The 21,056-nt window shown below is 42.9% G+C and overlaps 1 protein-coding gene across 1 annotated transcript in view; it reads left to right on the forward strand.

Moving 5' to 3' along the window:
* The window catches only part of PUSL1 (pseudouridine synthase like 1), an 867,171-nt gene that overhangs the window by 34,388 nt on the left and 811,727 nt on the right, over positions 1-21,056 (forward strand). The window contains exon 2 of the mRNA XM_069610102.1: positions 1,982-2,039. Coding sequence (XP_069466203.1) covers positions 1,982-2,039 — 58 coding nt within the window. The remainder of the gene's footprint in view (positions 1-1,981; positions 2,040-21,056) is intronic.

A 21,056-nucleotide genomic window follows, 5' to 3' on the forward strand; every position in this document is an offset into this window, starting at 1 on the left:
ATCCCCGGGATAGTATTTCACCCAATGCCCAGGACTTTTGAAAGAGCAGATCCTTGTTTTTGAAGAAATTGACTTGTAACAGAACATCTGGGATGAGATTCTGTCTCGTCTGATAGTTGGAGAATACACTGTGTACGGTCCAGTGTTAAATCTGCAGCGTCGCCCCCCCAGCACTTCATGGAATAAGTCATAAACATATCCCTCCAGATCCCGGTCTAGGATGTCTCTCGGGACTCCCCTTATCCTTACATTGTTCCTGCGGGAACAATTCTCAACATCCTCCAGCTTTTCTTCCGCTATTCGCCTGTGAGATTCAAGTGCCACCACCCTCTGCTCGTGTTGATCATAGATTGTGTCTGCCCAGAGAACTCTGTTTCCAGGTCATCCAGCTTAGATTCGTTTTTTTGAACAGAATGAGAAAGTTCCTGGAAGGAGCTTTTAATAACTTGTGCCGTTGCCGCCATTTCTTTCTGCAGAGACTGGAAAAAGCGCTGGATGTCTCCTTTCTTGGCGGGCTGGGCCTCCTCCTCTTGCATCGATGGTATCTCAGAGGTCGTGTGTTTCAGACACAGTTTTCCCAGGCCACCAGTGCCTTTGTGTGGTTCGTTGCCTCAAGGAATATCAGAAGGTATCCAGTCCAGACAGAGTGTCAGGGATGACCTTTTGGCGAAAGGCGACTTATAAATATAATAAAATTAAAAAAAACAGTTATTCCTACGTCTGAGGAAGCCTTTTTGACCAGTTTTCTCCCCGTCTTTGCTTGTTGGGTGCAATGGGTCATGGATCAGCCAGGTATTGATATTGATACAGCTTTGTTTGGAGCGTGTTCTGCCCACGGGAGTGTGGCTTCTGAAGCGTTCAGTGTTAGGGTCAGGTTTGAAGAGATTCTGAAAGTGGTCGACATGTCCAGCAACACCATATTTTAAAGACTTTTCTTTCAAGCCTGCTTCGGAAATGGCCCTATTGTGGCAAGCTATGAACTAGCATAAAAATCTATCTTCCCTGTGTCTTCACATAGAATACAAATTCCCAGTGCTAGTTTGTAAAAGGGAGTTCTAGTTCTATTAAAGAAATGGCACATAGGTGCATATTATCCCTCCCTATCAGTACTAAAAGTGACTGGTGACTCATTGTACTTTGCCTGTTTGCCTTTTGATGTGTTTCATTATTATCTGGATGGACATTTGTTGACCACTCGTTTCTGATTGTGTCTTTTTGATAGATTCATAGCAGAAGGCCCCTGGCTGATGGGACTGTTCACCTACTGTCCTGAATGTTTTATCCGTCATGTTGACTGGCCTGCCAGACCTTGATAGGGTTTTCCTCCTGCTGTATTCGTTGCCCGCAGTAGCAGTTGATTTAGTTGGACTGTTTCTGCTGTTGGGACACGTGCAGATCCTGATATCCAGGGTTTATAACGAAAAAGAAATAACGACCAATTTAATTTAAAAGTAAAAGTATATATGGGGGGTGGGTTAAGGGATTAAGAGTTGGGGGCAGTAGGGGGAAGGGTAAAAAGGCAGTAGAAATGGTGTAATAGGGGGGCATTTAAAAATATCTATCAACTCTTTTCATTATTTAGGTATCATTTTAAAAGAATGTCATTATTTTGGGTGTCGTTTTAAAGACATGGAACCGCAGATCCTGTGTCTTCCCAGGACTCTGGTAATATGAATTTGCATTTTCTATGTGCAAGGAATGAAGAGGAGTTGGAATTAGGATGCAACCTACTAGGGATGGACTGGTTCATATTGGTTTTGAGAACACCATGTGATGTAAGAGTTCAACTTCAGAAAAATCCCAGGTATTGCTAGGAGTTGTGGTTTCTGTTATAGTTTTGCTTGGCTGCTGAAAACGTTAAGTAAAGAAAGTGAAACATTGTATTCACTTCTGTGTCTTTAATAGAACTGCTACTTCTTTACACTTAAAATTAATGGGAATTCCTACTGTTCTTTATCTTCCATTTTCTTTTGCCTCACAGTGGTGTTATGGCGGCTCCGGATACGCAGGCTGTTCGTGGAGTGCAGAATTACCTAGAGGTAGGAATTACTGAACTGAAGGATTATGGTTCTAGAGTGATATGATTCCATTTTGTAGCTGGGTGCATGCCAAAGCTAATCAGCACTCTAGACTTGCCAAGCACTTTGAACAATGTCCTCCATGCTCGTGGTGTTTAGTTGTTTTATGTGAGTGTGCATGTTTGGTTGCCCATATTAATGGCTCTAACAAGTGGCCTTGTGGCTGCTTCACATTGCTCCGAGATGCTTAAAGCATGCAGAATTATCAGAACAGCAGGGTTACGACAGACACGGCAAACAATTTGACAATATGTGCACCAAAGGAACTGCAAGCAGCCCAACAGATATAAGGGGTGTATTGGCGACTTTTACTCCCTGAAAATAGGCAAATACTCCCAGAAAATAAGAGGGAGTAAAAATACTCCCAACACAAAATGGGAAACCAACACATAAGAGCTTGACATCCTGCTTTCACCCACAGAGCTCCATTGATATGTTTGGGCCAGTAGTATACATAGTTCTACAGGAAGAAACGACTATTGTTGCTGCCTAATCAGAATAGGTAAAAATTAACCTTTTAATGTGCATGAATACCTACGTGCGAAGCAATATTTATTAGAAAGAAAAATTCAGCTTTACAATTAAAACAGTTTGACTTGCTTATAAAATACTCAATTTTTAACTCCCATAAAATCATTTTTACTGCCAACTTTAAAAAATGGGGAGTAAAATACTCCCAATTCAAAATCCTATCTGGGGCACTGACTGCAAGTGGGCCTCTGATCTCTCTGTAGCTTCCTAAACACCCAGTAATGCCCCTTTTCTATGGGCAGGATAGTTGCGTGGCTCACTCGGGCAAGGCTGGGCTTCATTCCTTTGGTTACCTGCCTAGTGAATACTCTGTACCTGCTCACCTGGCAGGTTCAGGTAAATGCATCCTCGGAGTACAAAAATGTGTCAGTTGTGAGGAGAATGAGGGCCTGTGCTGAGTCACACTCCCCCACCTCCAATTCCACATAGAAGTCACATAATGATGCGCACACAGAAACCTTGAGACACTAAATGTTATGAATATGTTATAAATGTTTATGGGCTGTTGTAGGCTGTACGTCGCTCTGCCTCTTACTTCGCTTGTGGACTTAAAGGATAGTTCCGGGACTTTTTTTTTATTGTCCCTACGGTTCGGCCATGTGTTTTTAAGCATAAATCGGTAGATCGTAGAAAACTTTCCTATGGACCTTACCCGACTTTTCGTCCATTAACGCACTCGAAATCAGCCGCCATTTTGTGATAATCATATCATTTCCCCCCATCGACCTGGCTCACCTGCGTTTGCGGCACTAAATCAAATAAGGGCATACTTGTACTTGGCGATCGTCCCATAAAATGGTCAGGGTGGTAACGTTGTTCACGCGGAGAAGCAACTGGCGGCTGTAAAAGCCATCCGCCGGTGTCTGGTACTCGTGACACAGACAATAATGAAGTAAGTACCTGTTTCAAAAACATAAAAAATGAAATTAGTCTCACCATCGGATCTTTATTAAAATTATTCATTTTATATATTAGGTAGGGAAATTATTTCATAGCTAGGACAGTGCAAGGGTACTGAGACAGTCCCCCAGTGCAGGGGTTGACAGGGAGGCATTGCAGGTGGAGAGTGGAAGGGCCCAGGACCGAGGTCGCAGACAGTGGACCAGTTGTAGCAGGGGAGAGGGAGAGAGAAAGCAGAAGCAAAGAGGAAGGTTTTGAGGTGCTTCCGTAATAGGAGATGGTTTTCCTCAAGATAGTGCGCGGTACAAAACAATATGCCACATAGAACGAACAAGTACAACTTAACCCGTCTTTAAAGCTACTGTATAGTAATTAAATTGCGGTATAAACTCATCTAAAGAGTTACTTACATTATATTTGCATTTTCCATTGTGTCTGTGCTTCGGGCAGCCACGAAATACCACTCCTTCTATGCCGACGTTATTTCTTCTAATGAACGAACATTAAATGGCTTTCGTTTCTGAAATTATATTCATTATCGTTTGCGTTATTGCACCACACCCCCAAAAAGAAGTCTTTCGGGATGGTCCCGGCCTGTCAAGGTCAAATAACAATAGAACCTTATACTGAGTCGTGGGCCATTCCGGCACCCGAGCAAAAAAATCAAAGCAGCTGACCTTCACTTTGAACGAGCACACATTCCTAGTTAGCTACATTCAGTGTAAGGCCATCTCACAGGACTTGAAATTTACACTCCATCTTTGCATTTTGTGTGCGTGTATTTGCAGCCCCAGAGAACCATAAATACGGAGACATTCTATATATTTTGAAAAATGATTTATATTACTGTTTGGTTTAATTCAATGCGCAAATGAACAAGGGTGGAGAGACACATTGCATGTACACTGAGCAATCACTTTTATTTACACATTACATAGATACACATATTCAATGGGCATGCAACATGAGGAGACTCGAGAGCAAAGTCACAGGTGACACCCGGGTGGTTCGCACTACTGCACGGTGAAGGGAGGGGCAAGGGTGGAGAGACACATTGCATGTACACTGAGCAATCACTTTTATTTACACATTACATAGATACACATATTCAATTGGCCTGCAACATGAGGAGACTCGAGAGAACAGACAATGAAATTACAATCATTTAAACCGTGATGTGTATTTCTCAATGAGCTCTGCTTTAGGTGGACATGGAACAGAGGCAATGTTGGGTGGCAATGCAGTTGTCCCCTGCACAGGTTCGTTCACAACTCCATGTATGTGCCTATCTAGGACATCAACAATAAGTCTCTCAATAAACTCATATTGCATATCCTGAAACACTGGTTTGATCACCCATTGTTTACTTCTTTTAGTGAAGGCCTTATTGTAGCGAAGCGTCCCTAAAGTTCCGGTCGTCCTACTTTGTTGACGGCCAACATTATGGTTATGTGACAAGACCGCTAGAAGAGTCCGATTTATCATGCCCTCCATGCCAAAATGCAATCGTTTTGGCCTGTACTTTAGGCACATATTGTGGAACACCTCCAAATCTCCTGTGTGGCAGAATTCCCTGAGTCCCCTCAAATCTCTTGTTATAGTTTTATCAAATACAATCTTTTCAATGGCTTTGTGAGTGGGTGATGAAGGAATCAACCACTTCTTCTTCCGTGCCTCCTCTGTGGACAAATGGCCATGTTCACAATTGTGGAAATGTTGGTTCGTGGACCAGCGGTGAACGTTGCTACAGTGTAGCATTACTGACCGCCATTTTTCCAGTAGAATTTCCAACGACCCTCCACATGTTTTTGAGCTCCACCAAAGATGGTTGCTGATTGACTTGGACCACTGTGAAATACCTTGCATATCTTTTTTTTTACCTGCAGCCGACATTTTTTTATTGATTGTTTTTGCAAGATGCCACACGTCAAATTGGTGATTTATATTTTTGTACTCTTCTCTCATTGTCTTGGCAATTGAAACGTGTCTGTCCGTGGCTATCAGGTCGATCACCATTCCCCGCGATTGTAGTTCTTGCAATGATGCTACAAAGCCAACTTTCTCCATGGCCACTGAGGATGTACTTTGTGACACCTGCACGACCACCGAACTCACAATTTTCTTACTTTCCATGTCCTGAAAGTGGTAGGTGCAGTACTTGGCTGAAAATCCTGGGCTGTCGCATTGTCCATCACCGGCTAGCCTGAACCGTTTGCCCGCAAATGTACTATCAATAGACATTTTTTCCATTCTCCAAGCTTCGCTAATGGCTGGAAATAGATAATCGATTTGGTATTTGTAGAACTGAGTTTTCGCAAGGAAATGGATTCCCACAAACTGAAAGAAATACTCCAACTTTTTAAAACTTGAACCACTAAAAAGTGCGGCCGCTGCACAAAGTAGATTGCCAGCTGGCAGTTGCCCCAGCATGGGTTGTGCAGACCATGAGAAAGGATGATATTTTGTACAGGTGGCATGTATTTTGAGGTTAGTGCCTCGAATTGCAAGAGTCACATTAATCAATGGCTCCCCACATACTTCCCCACCAACCAAATGCCTGCATTTCAGCATAATAATAATATCAATCAAACAACTATCGAATACAATGAATTTGGCCTCTTTCCTTATACTGTCACTCTGCATCCCAGCTGGTTCGGCCTGTAACGTTGACGACATGTCACTCACATGAAAGGTAGAATCTCTGATATCGTCTTCCGCTATGTTCAGTGATATTGATGGTGTTTCATTGTCGTCCACTTCATTCTCTTCCATTGCAACATCTGTTCCTTCTCCGGCGATGGGTGAATAAAACAATTTCTTCAACTTTCTCGCGGTCTTAGTTTTTGCGGGTGTGGATTCTGTGAATTGATCTCCGACTGCATCCGAACTACCAGGAGGACATTCACTTTCAATGGCTGGTGGTGGTATAGCTCCGTTGTCAATCACTTCATATTCTTCCCATTGGCACAATGCATCTCCAGTCTCAAGTCCCTGCCAAAAGGTTTGACAAGCAACATCTCTCGTTCGCTTCACTGTCTGTGTAGATCTAGTTCGTACACCCACTCGCAACTAGAGGACAGATTGGAAAAGGGATGTTCAGTTTAAACACAACTTACAGTATTGAACTATTAACAGTGAAAAACAACATAATATAGTGACCAGGACACTAACCTTCTTTTGCTTTCTTTTCTTTGAAACTTTCTTGCCTCGAACTTCAACATCAGGACGCTGTTGCTCCGACTCGTGTGTGCATGTCTCCACTTCCTCTTGCGCTGCAACGACTACATTTTCATGATAAGCACATCCATCACGCACTGACGCTCCATCGACTCCCTGTAACATAGAACTTTCATTAGTATGTATAATAATATTGAAAACACAAAATGTACTTGGGGACCAATACCCATGTACATCTCAATAGCAAAACACGAATGAACGCATTGTGTAGAACATTCAAACGACAATGATTCACGCATTGTTGATCTAGTTAGATGGAACTGTCAAGATCCATACCTCGGGCTCCTCATAGACTTCCATTGATGATATTATTGAAGATGATGCTTCAGTAACTCCCTGAAACACAGTAATTGCATTAGTATGGTTTTCTATTTTGTTAAAAAGAACATAAACTTTGTGCAGGCGTCAACGGCTCATCTAAATAGACCTGCACAAATGATCAGTTGTCTAAAATAAATAATGGATATCTAATTATGATTCGATTTGCTCGATCGTTGGAAGGGTCACCACCCAGAGATCTGCATCAACTACTAGGGGTGATGTTCTTGTAGAAGAAGCTCCGTCATCTCCCTGAAACATAGTACTTGCGTTAATAAAGAAGGAAGTATAGCGGATGTAATCATGTCATATGATTTCGCTTGATCGAACTGTCAGTATCCAAACCTCGAAATGCATAAGAACATCAAGGGACGATGTAACTGCGGTGCACACTTCTGCAAGCTGTTGCGCCGACCCGTAACTGCATGCTCCCCCTTCTTCTTGGACTAATGCTCCATCGACTCCCTGAAACATAGTACTTTCATTAGTAATGAACACAATATTGAAAAAAGAAGACACATAGGAGGGCGACGACAGAAGGACATATCAATGGCTAGAAACGAAAGAAACATTGTGTGTAACAATCACGCTACAAGAATGCATGATCTGATGATCTCCATCGATGGAACTGTCCGGAAACCTACCTCGAGCATCTGAGTGACATCAACGGTTGTCGTCAATACGTTGGACTCCTCAGCATCTCCCTGAAAGACAGTACTTGCATTATTTCGGATAACAATAATTATAACTGAAAAAAGAGACTAGAGGACGAGTACTAGGGTGTACCATTAGGTAAAATAATTACACGATAAATTAAAACTATTGATTTACATGCCTAAAACAAGTCAGTGGCAGAATAGCTAAGTAAGATTACCCGATAGGCGCTTGAAGTGGCTGATGACTGCAATAACGACACGGATGGAGAATCTTCCGCCTTCATATTGAGTGGATACATAAATGGGGAAATTATTGTTAGCTAATGCTACACACTACCGCAAGGCCGAGAGCTAGATCCGTAAACTTGACTCACCAGTGGAGGGATGTGGACGAATAGAGTGGGAATAGCGGTTGAGAGCAATTTTCGCCTCGCTCGCGGTGTGTTCTTCTTTATTAGCGATGATGTGGAGTACATGTCTGAGCTAAAGTGCCTGCTGCAGATGCAGTATCGATCACCCCTCTTGTCCGCAAAGACTTCTAGGACTCTACTTTCAAGCTCAGACGGTGGATATCCGCAATATCTGACCCATTCTCTTATCTGATCTATTGTCTTAGGGAAAACATGCATTATAGTACCTTCAGATTTATTATGGGTCTTCGAAGGGCAACCGCCAATGGAACAGGCAGGCATTGTGGAAAGTTCTGAAAAGTAAAGATCAACAATTCTCTATGAATACCAATGTGTTAAAAAATTAAATGACACATAAAAGGTTCAATGCAAGGTTCGTTTTGGTTCTTGGAACTATACACGTTATTCACATGCGGATAAGTATTTGAATAACTTTAAAAAAATAGAAAAATAATTTGACTAAACTCAGAACATGTGACTAGTTCCTTGCATGTACTGTCTTGAACGAAAAGAAAACATGGATGCAATTTGATGTTTACTAGCAAATAGATATAAATTAAAAAATTGGACGCAAAATGATTATGGTACATGGCCTTACCTTGACGAACAAACTGTTAGATGCAGGGATCAGAGTAGTTTCTTGTCGTAGAACAGGGAGCAGTTCACAGGTTGCAAACTGATGAGTTTGCTCAAAGTGGTCACGGAAGTTCACAGAGACGAAGAGCAGATAACCAGCACCTTCACGGGTTGACTAGCAAAGCGCAAAGAAGTTCTCATTAGAAATATGAAGTGGGTTATAAAGAATTCGAAACAGGGGTGTGTTTGTGAATGAATGACGTGAATATGTCGTGGCATTATGCGGTTTGCAGGGGGGCGTCCAGCGTGAGGGGGGATGCTTGGCAGGAGACACGGGGTCTGGAGGTAGACATGGGAACAACAACCCATGCTCTACAGACCACTTTGAGACCACTTTGAAGTGTACATGGTCTTTGGCACCTCTTGGCCTTTATCGCTCCCTGACAGCTCCACTTGCCAGCGCAAGTACCCCGGTGCGAACTGCCTTTGATAGGGCGGGGGGGGTGGATTGGGGCGGTGGTCGTGCAGACAAGACACAGGAAGACTCGTGAATGGAGACACACTTATGTGGATTGCAGGGGGGCATCCAGCGTGAGGGGGGATGCTTGGCAGGAGACACGGGTTCTGGAGGTAGACTTGGGAACAACAACCCATGCTCTATAGACCACTTTGAAGTGTACATGGTCTTTGGCACCTCTTGGCCTTTATCGCTCCCTGACAGCTCCACTTGCCAGCGCAAGTACCCGGTGCGAACTGCCTTTGATAGGGCGGGGGGGGGTGGATTGGGGCGGTGGTCGTGCAGACAAGACACAGGAAGACTCGTGAATGGAGACACACTTATGTGGATTGCAGGGGGGCGTCCAGCGTGAGGGGGGATGCTTGGTAGGAGACACGGGGTCTGGAGGTAGACTTGGGAACAACAACCCATGCTCTATAGACCACTTTGAAGTGTACATGGTCTTTGGCACCTCTTGGCCTTTATCGCTCCCTCACAGCTCCAGTACCCCGGTGCGAACTGCCTTTGATAGGGCGGGGGGGTGGATTGGGGCGGTGGTCGTGCAGACAAGACTCGTTTGCCGCAGGGCCTCACCAAGGAGAGGCCATCTAACTGCATGTAAGAGGCAGGCTGCAGGATCTAGTACATGGAAGGCAGGGGGGTGAGTTTATAAATACCTCACCCTCCCAGGAGAATATATGGGTGCAGTTCACCCTGGAGACCCTGGATGCCTAGGCAGTTAGTCAGCAGCAGGCTGGCCTGTGGTGGCAAGGCGGCACGGGCCAGAGGGGGTAATCTCTGTACCCGGTGCCCAAAAGGATGATTTATTATGATCAACCATATTGATTATTTACCTATAACCATGTTTTGTATCAATAAAATCCAACGGCCTTTTATTACCAACGCTTGAACAAAGTGGTGTGGTAACAACCATTGTTAAAATATATGTTGGGTTTTATTTTAGATCTTATTTTCAATTGAACATAAATAATAAACATTACACATTACACATTGTAAAGTTCCGGTTGCAACACATCCAAGGAAAATCCGCGGTATTGTCCACTGTCGCTGGGGAAATGTTGTCTAATGGCAAGTACCGCACAGGCAGGTATTACTCTCCGAACGCGGTGTCCGAGCCTCCCGTGAAGCCACCAAGTGAAGCAACGATAGGCCACCAGCCTGTACCACCTGTGAAAAAGAAAGATGCAAACTGTATTAAAATGACAAAACTTTCTTATCAATGTCGATTCAGGTAAAAAATGTCATTCTGCTTTGAAAAAAATTCTATCTAGAAAATGCACAATATGGAACCAAGTGGCATCACTGACATCACAACCAGAGTATACTTACTCGTTACTCGGATTACGCGGACGAACAGTGCCGCGAAGTTCGTGCATAAGCACCATCATCATCCTCAACACGGTCCGTGAGAGGCAGGCTTCCCTGAACTCTGGCAGCTCGGTGATGCATTGCGGACTTGGCTCGCCTTCCGAAATGTAGGCCAAGCACCCGGAATTTTCACGGTAGCAGCAGTTCTCCTCCTCAGTTGGCATTAGCTCGCACCGATTGCACGTGCACCAGGTGGAGACGCCGTCCATGCGACATGGTCCAGGCTCTTCATCCGTTGACTGGTCCTCCCAACTGCCGTCCGAATCCCCATCGTTTTCGCGTGCTTGCCTTTCCAGTAGTTCCTCCTCGGTGTACTCGGGCTCGTACATATACGGCATTATTGTAGCCATTGTGTGGTAAAGAAAGTAAAATAATTTACAGAGATGGTACAGGTGTTCACAAGGCCTAGAAGCGGCGAAGGTAGCTGACCAGAGCACAGAAACGAGTAACAGCATACTCAAAGTAACACAGAGAGAGGAATGGAATCGAAAATCTGCTGCTGTATGTTGTGAAACGGTGTGTTTATACTTATTGAGGAAAGAGGCGTCCTGCCATTTCCATGGCGACACTTCATTAGCTGAGGCGCAGCGATTGTTGACACGAAACGTGCTTTGGCGTTGGGAAATGGGCGGTACGCGTCTGCTGATGTCAGGCTCAGGGGCGGGGGATTTGATTTAGTGCCGCAAACGCAGGTGAGCCAGGTCGATGGGGGGAAATGATAGGGTTATCACAAAATGGCGGCTGATTTCGAGTGCGTTAATGGACGAAAAGTCGGGTAAGGTCCATAGGAAAGTTTTCTACGATCTACCGATTTATGCTTAAAAACACATGGCCGAACCGTAGGGACAATAAAAAAAAAGTCCCGGAACTATCCTTTAACATGGATTCCAGTCCGCAACAACATCCTGAAATGACGGTATGCTTGGCGGCGCACAGCATTGAGTCATCAACCTAAAGACTGAGACTCGAATTGACCTTGTTTCGGTTATAGGGAGTTTGGATACAAAGGCACTGAAATCTTTCTAAGTGCTGTGCCTCCGCCCACTATACCCACAATTCTATATACTGAATGGACACGCGCTTTTTTGTGAAGGGCTGTTTGGCAATGGCTGTCGTAGGCTGTCTTGGAGGGGAGGATGGTGTAAAAATAACCCCCAAATGATAGTTCCCACTGAGCTCTTTTGAACTTCACCTTAAATTCACGTTGCCTTGCTCCATGTGGTTGAATTGGGAAGCTTGTAATCGAAAAGTCTTCACTAGCGTGTGTGATACTTGTTGCTTGTTGTCTGTATAACTGTCCTTGTTCAATTTTCCTTAGAACTTTTGCACGCGGACCGAAGAATCATTGGCTTTAAAACCGATTACTTGCGTTTACAATGGCACTTGAATTATACTCGCTGAAATCTGGAATGCCAGATATGACAAATGGGACAGCAAATATGCACACGTCACTATGAAAATCTTTAGCAACAGCTGCAGTAAAACATGCTGTTTGAAATCTATACGTCGGCCTCATTCAATGGGAGCCCGACATTCGATTGTATTACAGCAATGGAGCAGCGCAGCCCAAGGCTGGCGCTGTAAACACTGATTATAACGACCCAGTCGAAGAATCTGGCATTGTAGTGAGTGACTCGCAATTGGTGGCTTTCGATTTTGATGAAGTATCAAACGTGGCCACCAACTTTAATGCCGTCATTCAGAATTTACAGGCTTAGTGCTGGGGGTTGACCTTCAAGGTCCTGGGAGGGTACAATTAAACCTGGAACCGGCCAAAAAATCGCCAGAAGTTCTTACACAAGCCATTGAACAGGGACCTAAAGAACCTTCATTCTGCACTGTTGCTGCCCAAGTCGAATTGCGCAGAGCATACGACACATTACCAATTGCTGGGCAGGCTGATGCCGAAACCCTGGCTTTCATGGATTTAGAAATAAGGGAACTGCACAGGTTTCTGCCTAACACAAGCCATTGAACAGGGACCTAAAGAACCTTCATTCTGCACGGTTGCTGCCCAAGTCGAATTGCGCAGAGCATACGACACATTAACAATTGCTGGGCAGGCTGATGCCGAAACCCTGGCTTTCATGGATTTAGAAAATAGTAACTCCTCGGATTCACAAGAAATATTATTTGTACATTTGAATTCAGGGGAGCTGGCACCATCGAACATGGAAATGGTGACAAACACCCGTATGTCCTTGGACACTGATATTGCCCCCTCAATTGAGCCATCAGAAGTGCACATGCAGGAGTGTGATTACTCATGAATTGATATAAATTTTTTCAAATCACCGGATCTTTTCACTCACTCTATAAACCATTCATCCAATCATACTATATCTTTTGCTCAGCCGACACCAAGACGACCTAGCATAGTTCCCATAACTCCAGGTTTTCAAACATCACACCGCTTTCCATCACCAGACACCCTCGCTTTAAACAATACCTTAGTTGCAATGAATACAGCTCTACTGTCAATTGCAAGGTTATATGAAGTAATTGACCAAAAAGTGAACCATCAATTAGACCTCATTGTGCAACTGACTAGTGAGAGGGCTGTTGTGCCTCCTTATGTTCACTCTATTTCCAATGTAGGCTCTCAGGAGCATTGTCAAGACCGCGCTCTTCATCCGAGAGGCACGCAGACTGAAGCTTCTGATCTGGAGAGCTCTGCTGGCAATGCCCCTTTTCCTGGTGAGACAGAACACACGTCACTAATGACACAAAGTGGAGGTGTTTCCCTGGGTCCCCCCATTAAACAGAAATAACAATATAGAGACGTCAAAGATTGTGGGAACCCAAATTCAGAGAACTAACTTAGTAATTACAACAGTAGACAATACTGAGGAAAGTACGAAACAAGAAACAACCAGCCGGCCTGAACAGGGTATAGTTAAATATTAAAAATTAGTAACCAAAGCATTAACATTTAACATGTTTAGCAAGCTCCCCTCCATGGCTCAGAAGAGTAGAACAGAAAAGAATACAATAAATGTACGGAAAACAAAAAACATACAAATGATGCAAATTAAGGGAAAATCACAAACTAGGACAAGAAGGTTCATCAAGGTGTTAACTACTCCAAAAAGAGCTGCAAGTAGTCAAGTGGCAGCGAGCATGCAAAAGGCGAGAGGTGTGCTTTTGAAAGATAATACAAGTCAGCCAGCAATAGCTGCATGCTCTTTGAAATATCGGCCTTTAGACGATCTTGTAAAAATATCTCAAAACCTTGAAAGATCACAATGTAGTAGTAAAGCTGACCTGCCTCTTATTGAATCTCATGCACGGGCAGAGCCGCAAATGCCCCTGTCACTAGCTACAATCAATCATGGCCTGAGCAACAGCAGTAAAAATTAAATTAACAAACATGCTGAGAAGCACCAGCCACAAAACTCAGATAGTACACATCCCTCGCTTGACCAGATACGAGAAGAGAGAAAAAACCATCTATGGAGCAGTACATTAAGGCAAATGCAGAAATGGCAGATAAGCTGTCTATAAATTTGCAAAAATCATTACCAGTCCCTTCATTAAATCCAATATTGAAGGGCCCAAAAGCCCTAGAATTGACGGGCATGAGTAACGCAAATCAGGAAAGGGTTGTGTACAATGACAGGCCTTTACATTAAAGATTTGACATGGTGGCATCAAATTGGAGGAATAAAAATGGACAGGCACCATCAAACTTCCAACAGGCACATCAAAAGAACTTCAACCGTTTAGTGATAAAATGTCGGGGACATCCTTATAGACAGTATGATCTGAATAGATCTAGCATATTGAATATGAGAAAAGAAATGACTAGCTTGCAAGACATAATCACATCAGACATTGACATTGTAGAGTTCACCAATGATAATGATCTAACGGAAGCAAGAATGTTCATTCGCTCTGGCATGGTAACAAATGCAATATGGGCAGCAAGATCGCCCTTATATGAGTTGGGCTTTATTGTAGTCCAAGACATCTGTAATGTTGGTGTGGTGACAGACCATCCTCAAGCACACAGAGTCCCGAGAATTTTTAGTGTTGGTAATATGCTTTCTAATCAGGCTTCGAGTACTATAGCAACACCTACCCAATACACTACTAACACTTTTGAAGGGCAGGCATAACAACTCCCGCCTTGGGAATCATTTTGTCTAGTGTCCTGGAACACAAGGGGTTACAGACATATAATTAACTCCTCCACCAATGAACTGCATACATTCAATATAATTGCCCTCCAGCAGACCTGGCTGCTTTCTACCCCTGTTTGGGAAGACTTGGATGTAATTATAACTCCTGTAATATCGCAACCAAGAGATCGCCCCATGGCAGGCCTTTTGATGGCTACCAGAATATCCAGAGGACTCAAATTGCAAGGGTATCCTTCCCCTACTCCGTATATACAAATAGTTAAAATCAGAAAAGACATATACGTTAGCGCTCATAAATATATATTGGGGTTGAGCGCAACTACAGTCCAAATTATTTTTCAAATATATCGAAGATATCCTAAATACTCTTGCTCCTGAGCCTGGTCTTAGCCACATCATAGTATTGGGTGATCTCAATTTGCACTGTTTAGCGAATGTTAATGTCAAAGATGATTCTGATGAAACACGCTGGAAAAATGTAATGTCTGAATGGAAATTCGTATTGCTTAATGGTACCATTCAGGGTGACTTACTGCCACAATACACCTGGCAGCGTGAACATCAGAAAGCAATTATCGACCATTTATAGCGATTGAAACTTCATGAATATCACAGATACTCTGAAAATAAAAAGTAATGATTACAGCGATCATAACAAGCTTTGTTTAACATGGTCATGGCCTTTGCAACAATCTAGCTGACTGAGCTCGGTTTACAAAACCCAGTTGCGTGTTAACAACGGTAGAAACCGTCTAAGATGGACGCCCAAGTCTCTGCTGGACTTTGAAAAAAGCTTACAGAAACATGGCCAATTCAACAGCCAACAGAAAGAGGGGTGTTATGTTTCAACTATGCAAAAGTACTGGCAGATTACAACTATGGATAATAGAGTCGTCCATAAACATCTACATGCGTTTGATCATATACTTAAAGCTAGAAAAGCCTGCGTGAGACGGGACCTATGAGAAATAATTAACCTACCTATATTAGATAGGCTTACTCTACCAAAGCACCTTAAATCAGCCTATAAGAACTGGCTTAGAAGTAGGAAGGCTATTCAACATCAAAATGATGGCAAAAAAATGTTTAAACAAATGGCTAATAGAACCTCCGCAGGGATTTGGTCCTTATTGAACCAGGAAGTTCATAACATGCAAGCATCAGTACAATTAAATCCTATCCTTGAATCACAATGGAAGGATTATTATAAAACCTTGTATCAAACGCCTCTGCCGGACTGTGAAATAAATCTTAATAGCATCAAACATATGCAGCATATCGCAATTGATCATGATGACATTCTAGTAAGCATCTCGAGATTGAGCTCATTAAGGGGTTCCGGGGCCAGATGGGCTCAATAATAGCATGTTGAAGCGGCACCCACAAATTTGAGCATCAATTCTCCATCTGATTTTAATCGAGTCCTGTGTACAGGCCTAATACCCGTGTCCTGGAAGAAGTCAGTGATTATTCCACTTTTCAAAAAGGGGGACAGAATTGAGCCATCGGCATATAGGCCAATTACACAGTTGGATAGTCCAGGTAAAATCTTCGCCCGGTTGGTGCTGAGAGATTTCAAAGCCTGGCTAACTAAGGAAAGGCTGAGAGATCCGTTTCAGACGGGATTTATTCCTGGCCTAAGAACGAGCATCAGTCTCCTCACCCTTAATGCCATTAAAGCGCATAAACATCAACTGAAACAACCACTATATATGGCGTTTATTGATTTTCGCACAGCGTTTGACTCAGTGCCTAGAGAGCTGCTTTTCAAAAAACTGATAGATTGTAATTGTCCATGGTCCATCTTGAAATGACTGAGTTTCATACTGAAACGTCTATACAGATACACTTAAATGTAAATGGTCAACTATCAATGCCAATACAAACATAGCGAGGGCTGAAGCAGGGATGCAGACATTTTCAACTTTTTTTATTTCAGACTTGCATGAATGCTTTGAGGGACTGGTAACTGACTCGCCCACGTTGAATCGACAGATATTAAGATGGTTGCTATATGTGGATGATCTTCTCCTCCTAGCTAAAACATCTAAAGGCATGAAGATTATGGTAGCAGCGCTTGACAAGTATGCGCAAAATAGTTTTTTGACCATCAATACATCTAAAACTCAGATTATACAGTTTGGGAATGTGACACAGAGGAACAGAAAAAGTAAATGGTGTCTTCAAAAAACTGAGTTACAAGTGGTTACAAGATATATTTATCTAGGAGTTAATGTCAATAATCATCCAATGGATCTCCCATATGAAATGGCTATAAAACACAAGCTGGCCACTGCTATTTCCCAAGCAAAGGTTATTGGTGGAAAATATTGCAAATTCTCCATAGTTCCGTTCATAACGTATTATAAACAAAAAACCCACCAATTTTGTTGTATGGCGTGGAGACAAAAGAATGGAAGCCATACACGTATTGGGAAAGGATAGAAGGGAAATATTCTGGGGAGCCATGTTAAAATTACTGTGCTCAAAGCTAGTTTCAGTGATTAGGTATGAACTAGGCTTATTGTCATTAAATGCCATATACGAGTGGAAGCTGTGTTCACTATTTCGCAAATGTATTTTAATGTCTAGTGCGAATGGACTACTGTTGATACTATCTGATTATGTCAATACATCGAATTACTTATTCATAAAATTGTGCAGATCAAAGGTGTGCAACATATTACAAGATGCTGATATTTCCCTTGAATTGCTAACACTTAATCCGGATATAGCAAAGTTAAAACTGTGGCAATACGATTGGATAAAAACAAGAAATTAATGTACGACATAAAGATTTTCAGGCAAATCCCTTCCTACTAAAGAAATATGGTATCATGGCATCGTATTTAGTGAAATCTCCAAGCCCAAAACACTGATTGAAATTTGTGCGCTTCAAATTAAACCTATGGCAAAACTAACGAGATCAAGTCAAGATAGCAGTTGATTGACAGAGGAAATTTATTGTATCCCTTTTGTCACATAACTTCTGAAATCATAAAACATCTTATGGTGGTATGTCCGGAATTATTGATGTGGCAAATCTATTATTTTAATCCTTATTTTAAAGAATACAATAATTTACTCGCTGAAGAATTGTGGGAAGCTATTTTTCATACCAAATCTAAAGTAATCAGATATGCTGTTGTGAACTTTCTACAAACTGTAAAAATTGAGCCATATTGTGATGTTAATCGGTTGTTCATATAGAAAGTGTTTAACTCATGTATACAGGGGATGCATTTTGATTCTCCTCTCATGTGCTTTTAACAACCATGAGTCGACTCCAGGAGCTAAGCACGAAGGAGGAGGGTGAGGAATCCATAAGCTAATTTGAAAATGTAATTCGGGAAGTTCATTTCCTTTTATCCTAAACATGGACTATACTATTGTGAATTTTATGTGCATTGGTGATTCAATGTTTATTTTTAATTTTAAATTATTCTTAAGTCAATGGATGGTATTGAAAGGTTGAGTTGGCTCAGCCAAAACAATAATAAAAAAAAGAAAAAAAAATGTTTATATGGGTTGCAAGCGGTTCCAATTCACAATTCTAGCACGACTGGTGTTAAATTTTAATAAGGCCTACAATATTCATAGGAAACTGCTTCGTGTAATATGTTCACAAAATTGGGCACGAGCAACCTTAAAGGGGCCCTACTATTATTCATGTTATTTTAGAAATACATTGAAATAAAAGATTTAAAAGTACCCATTTTGAAAGAAGGTTGTATTGTTTCACATTTACCTTACACAGAGTGTAAAGATGTTAATGGGTATTGTGAGGGGTCAGAAGTAAGACACGGACACATGGAGGACATAGTGGTTGCAATAAACCTTTATTGAAAACAAATTGGAGTTGGAGAATGCCTCACTATCCCTAACACTAGGAGAGGTTTCCCTACCTCAACACAAAATATGAAGGATATGCTCCTTCCTTTAGCTACTCCAGGGGGAGTGACTCCCTTCCCCTGGCTCTTGATCCACAACAAAAATGAGCACGTTTGCCAAGAAGAGGATTCCCTCCTCTTGGCTTAGTAATGGTCTTACACTTCCAGGGGGAATGACTCCCTTCCTCTGGATCTTGGATCTTGTTACCAACGCATTGAGGCCTTCGGGCATAGTTCGTGCTCTATAAATCATAAATAAATAAATAGATCTTGTACTCACTTGAACAAAAGACTTCAGCAAGGTATTTGGGTGCACGTCCCAGACGCAGAGTGCCTGGTTTACTCTCCTTCCATGACTTTTCACAAGGTCTCTAAATGTATTTGGGTGCAGGTCACAGTCTGGCACAGCACCTGGTTTACTCTCCTTTTTGTCTACTTTGAGAGCTACAGAGGAATGTATTTTCCATTGGCTTCCTTGCTCATGGTTTCAAAATTGGGTGCAGGTGCCAGAATCACACTCTTTATCTGGCATCAGCCTTCTCCATGTTAAAAAGAATGCCTCTTTCATAAATTGGGTCAGCAACTCTTTTCTTTGCTGTGCGTTAGTCCCTTTTAACTTGTTTGGGGTTCCCGCCTTCTGAGCTACATCTTTTAGCTTTGCCCATGGAGTGCAATATTCGCAGCGAGGTGCCACAGTGTCCCACCTTTACCTTCTGGGCTCACTGGTCTTGTTTGGCTGCTTCTGTGTTCCTTGTGTCATACATGGCTGCGGCAGCTTGCCCTCTGTATGGAGGAGTGTGCCTTCTTGCCTCTGCTTCACGTTTGGTCTCTTAACATCTTCTGACTGCCTCCCGCTGTCTGCGACCTCTAAGCGGCAGACCTCTGGTTCTTTGACTCAGTGCAGCGAAGTCTCCAGCAGGTCTCCTGCACCGGGTGCCAGTTCGCCACTTTCCTGCATCCCGACCGGCGTCGGATCAATAGAAGCAGTCTACAAGCCTCCTTCTCATCACGTGACAGCTGTGCTGGCTTTAAATATCCCGGGACCATGTATCTCCTTCCAACAACTAGAGTGCAGCGTTGGTTTCCTGGCTCTATGGATCTTTGTTACTCTGGCCCTGTTCTTCGTCCCAGTATTACAGAAGGAGCGAAGAGCATAAGGTTGACACTTGTTCTCATTCACAGTTTCTGCTCCAGTATGATAGTATGCCATGAAGGCTTGGGGTATGACGGGGGGGTTATTGTGCAGTGGGGTATGAGGGCTATACCAGGTCTCATCTCGTGATTCTTCACTCCTCGTCCAAGGACTGTCTCCCCCCTTGTGGTCTGGTAGATAGCCACAACCAGGATCAGAGTCAGGTAGCTTACTGCATGCAGGAAGAATGTGGGAGCTCAAGTACTTCAATAAGATCAATTTACCTATCAAAACCCTCACCGACAGATCCTGGAGTGTGTGTCCATCCTTTGTGAAGTGGACACCTACTGGTGTTTATGTTTTGTAGTTTGAAAAGTCGTATCGATGTATATTCATTCTTTCACACAACTCGTGGCACTTCTCATCAACCTACTTAAATTGGAAGACGTATATAATGGTTTATGATTTGCGTTGCTTGTTCCTGTATCATTACTGCCGTATTTGATCCTGACAGCTCGTGGTGCTCACAGTCTCTGCGTCTGGAATAATAGGAGCGCTGGTCTTTTAAGGCTTGCTGCCTTATAAACTGCTCCGGAAGCGAAGTGGCGAACTGCGTGAAGTGAACACTTGGGTGAGGTGGGTGAGCTGGTCCGCGCTGCCGGAGGAGTTTGCTGTCTAGGACCCTTGCGGGTTTGGACTGTTTTTCTCTTTCACCACGACATCTATCAAGATACTGCTGCAAATCTCCTTTATCCAGGAGCGGAGAGTGAATTACAGCTTACGTAGTGCTAAGATATGCACAGGCAAACGTGCACGGAACTCTCCTAATTACAGTGGAGGAGCATCTGACACCCCGACCCTCAAGAAAGACAAAGTTGATTCCATCAGCGAACTACAAACCAAAATAACGTGTTTATTTTACACCTTGAACTCAGTCAATACGGAGGGAATTAATAGGGGATCCAACGTGAATAACCTACAATCCTTTCTTAATGGTGTTGATTTATTACCAGACTGCACAGTGGTAGGATTTCCCACCATTGAAAAAAATAATTCCCTGCCCAATCTCAGTTTTCGTCACCAGAGAAACTCTATTGGGGGTAGTACATCTTGCTTGAGCTCATCTGCGTGCTATGATGATGATATTGGCACAAACCTCTCTGTAAGACCCGACCTTCAGAAGATGCTTTCTTCCTCTGAATCTTCTGAAAGTGAAACGAAAGCTACATAAAGGACGATGGCCCCCCGGAGCATAACATTTATTTTATTCACGCAGAGGACATTATATCTGAATCTACTGC

The sequence above is a fragment of the Ambystoma mexicanum genome, chromosome 8, assembly GCF_040938575.1.
Source record: "Ambystoma mexicanum isolate Mex_15411 chromosome 8, UKY_AmexF1_1, whole genome shotgun sequence".
NCBI classification, from domain to species: Eukaryota; Metazoa; Chordata; class Amphibia; order Caudata; family Ambystomatidae; genus Ambystoma; species Ambystoma mexicanum.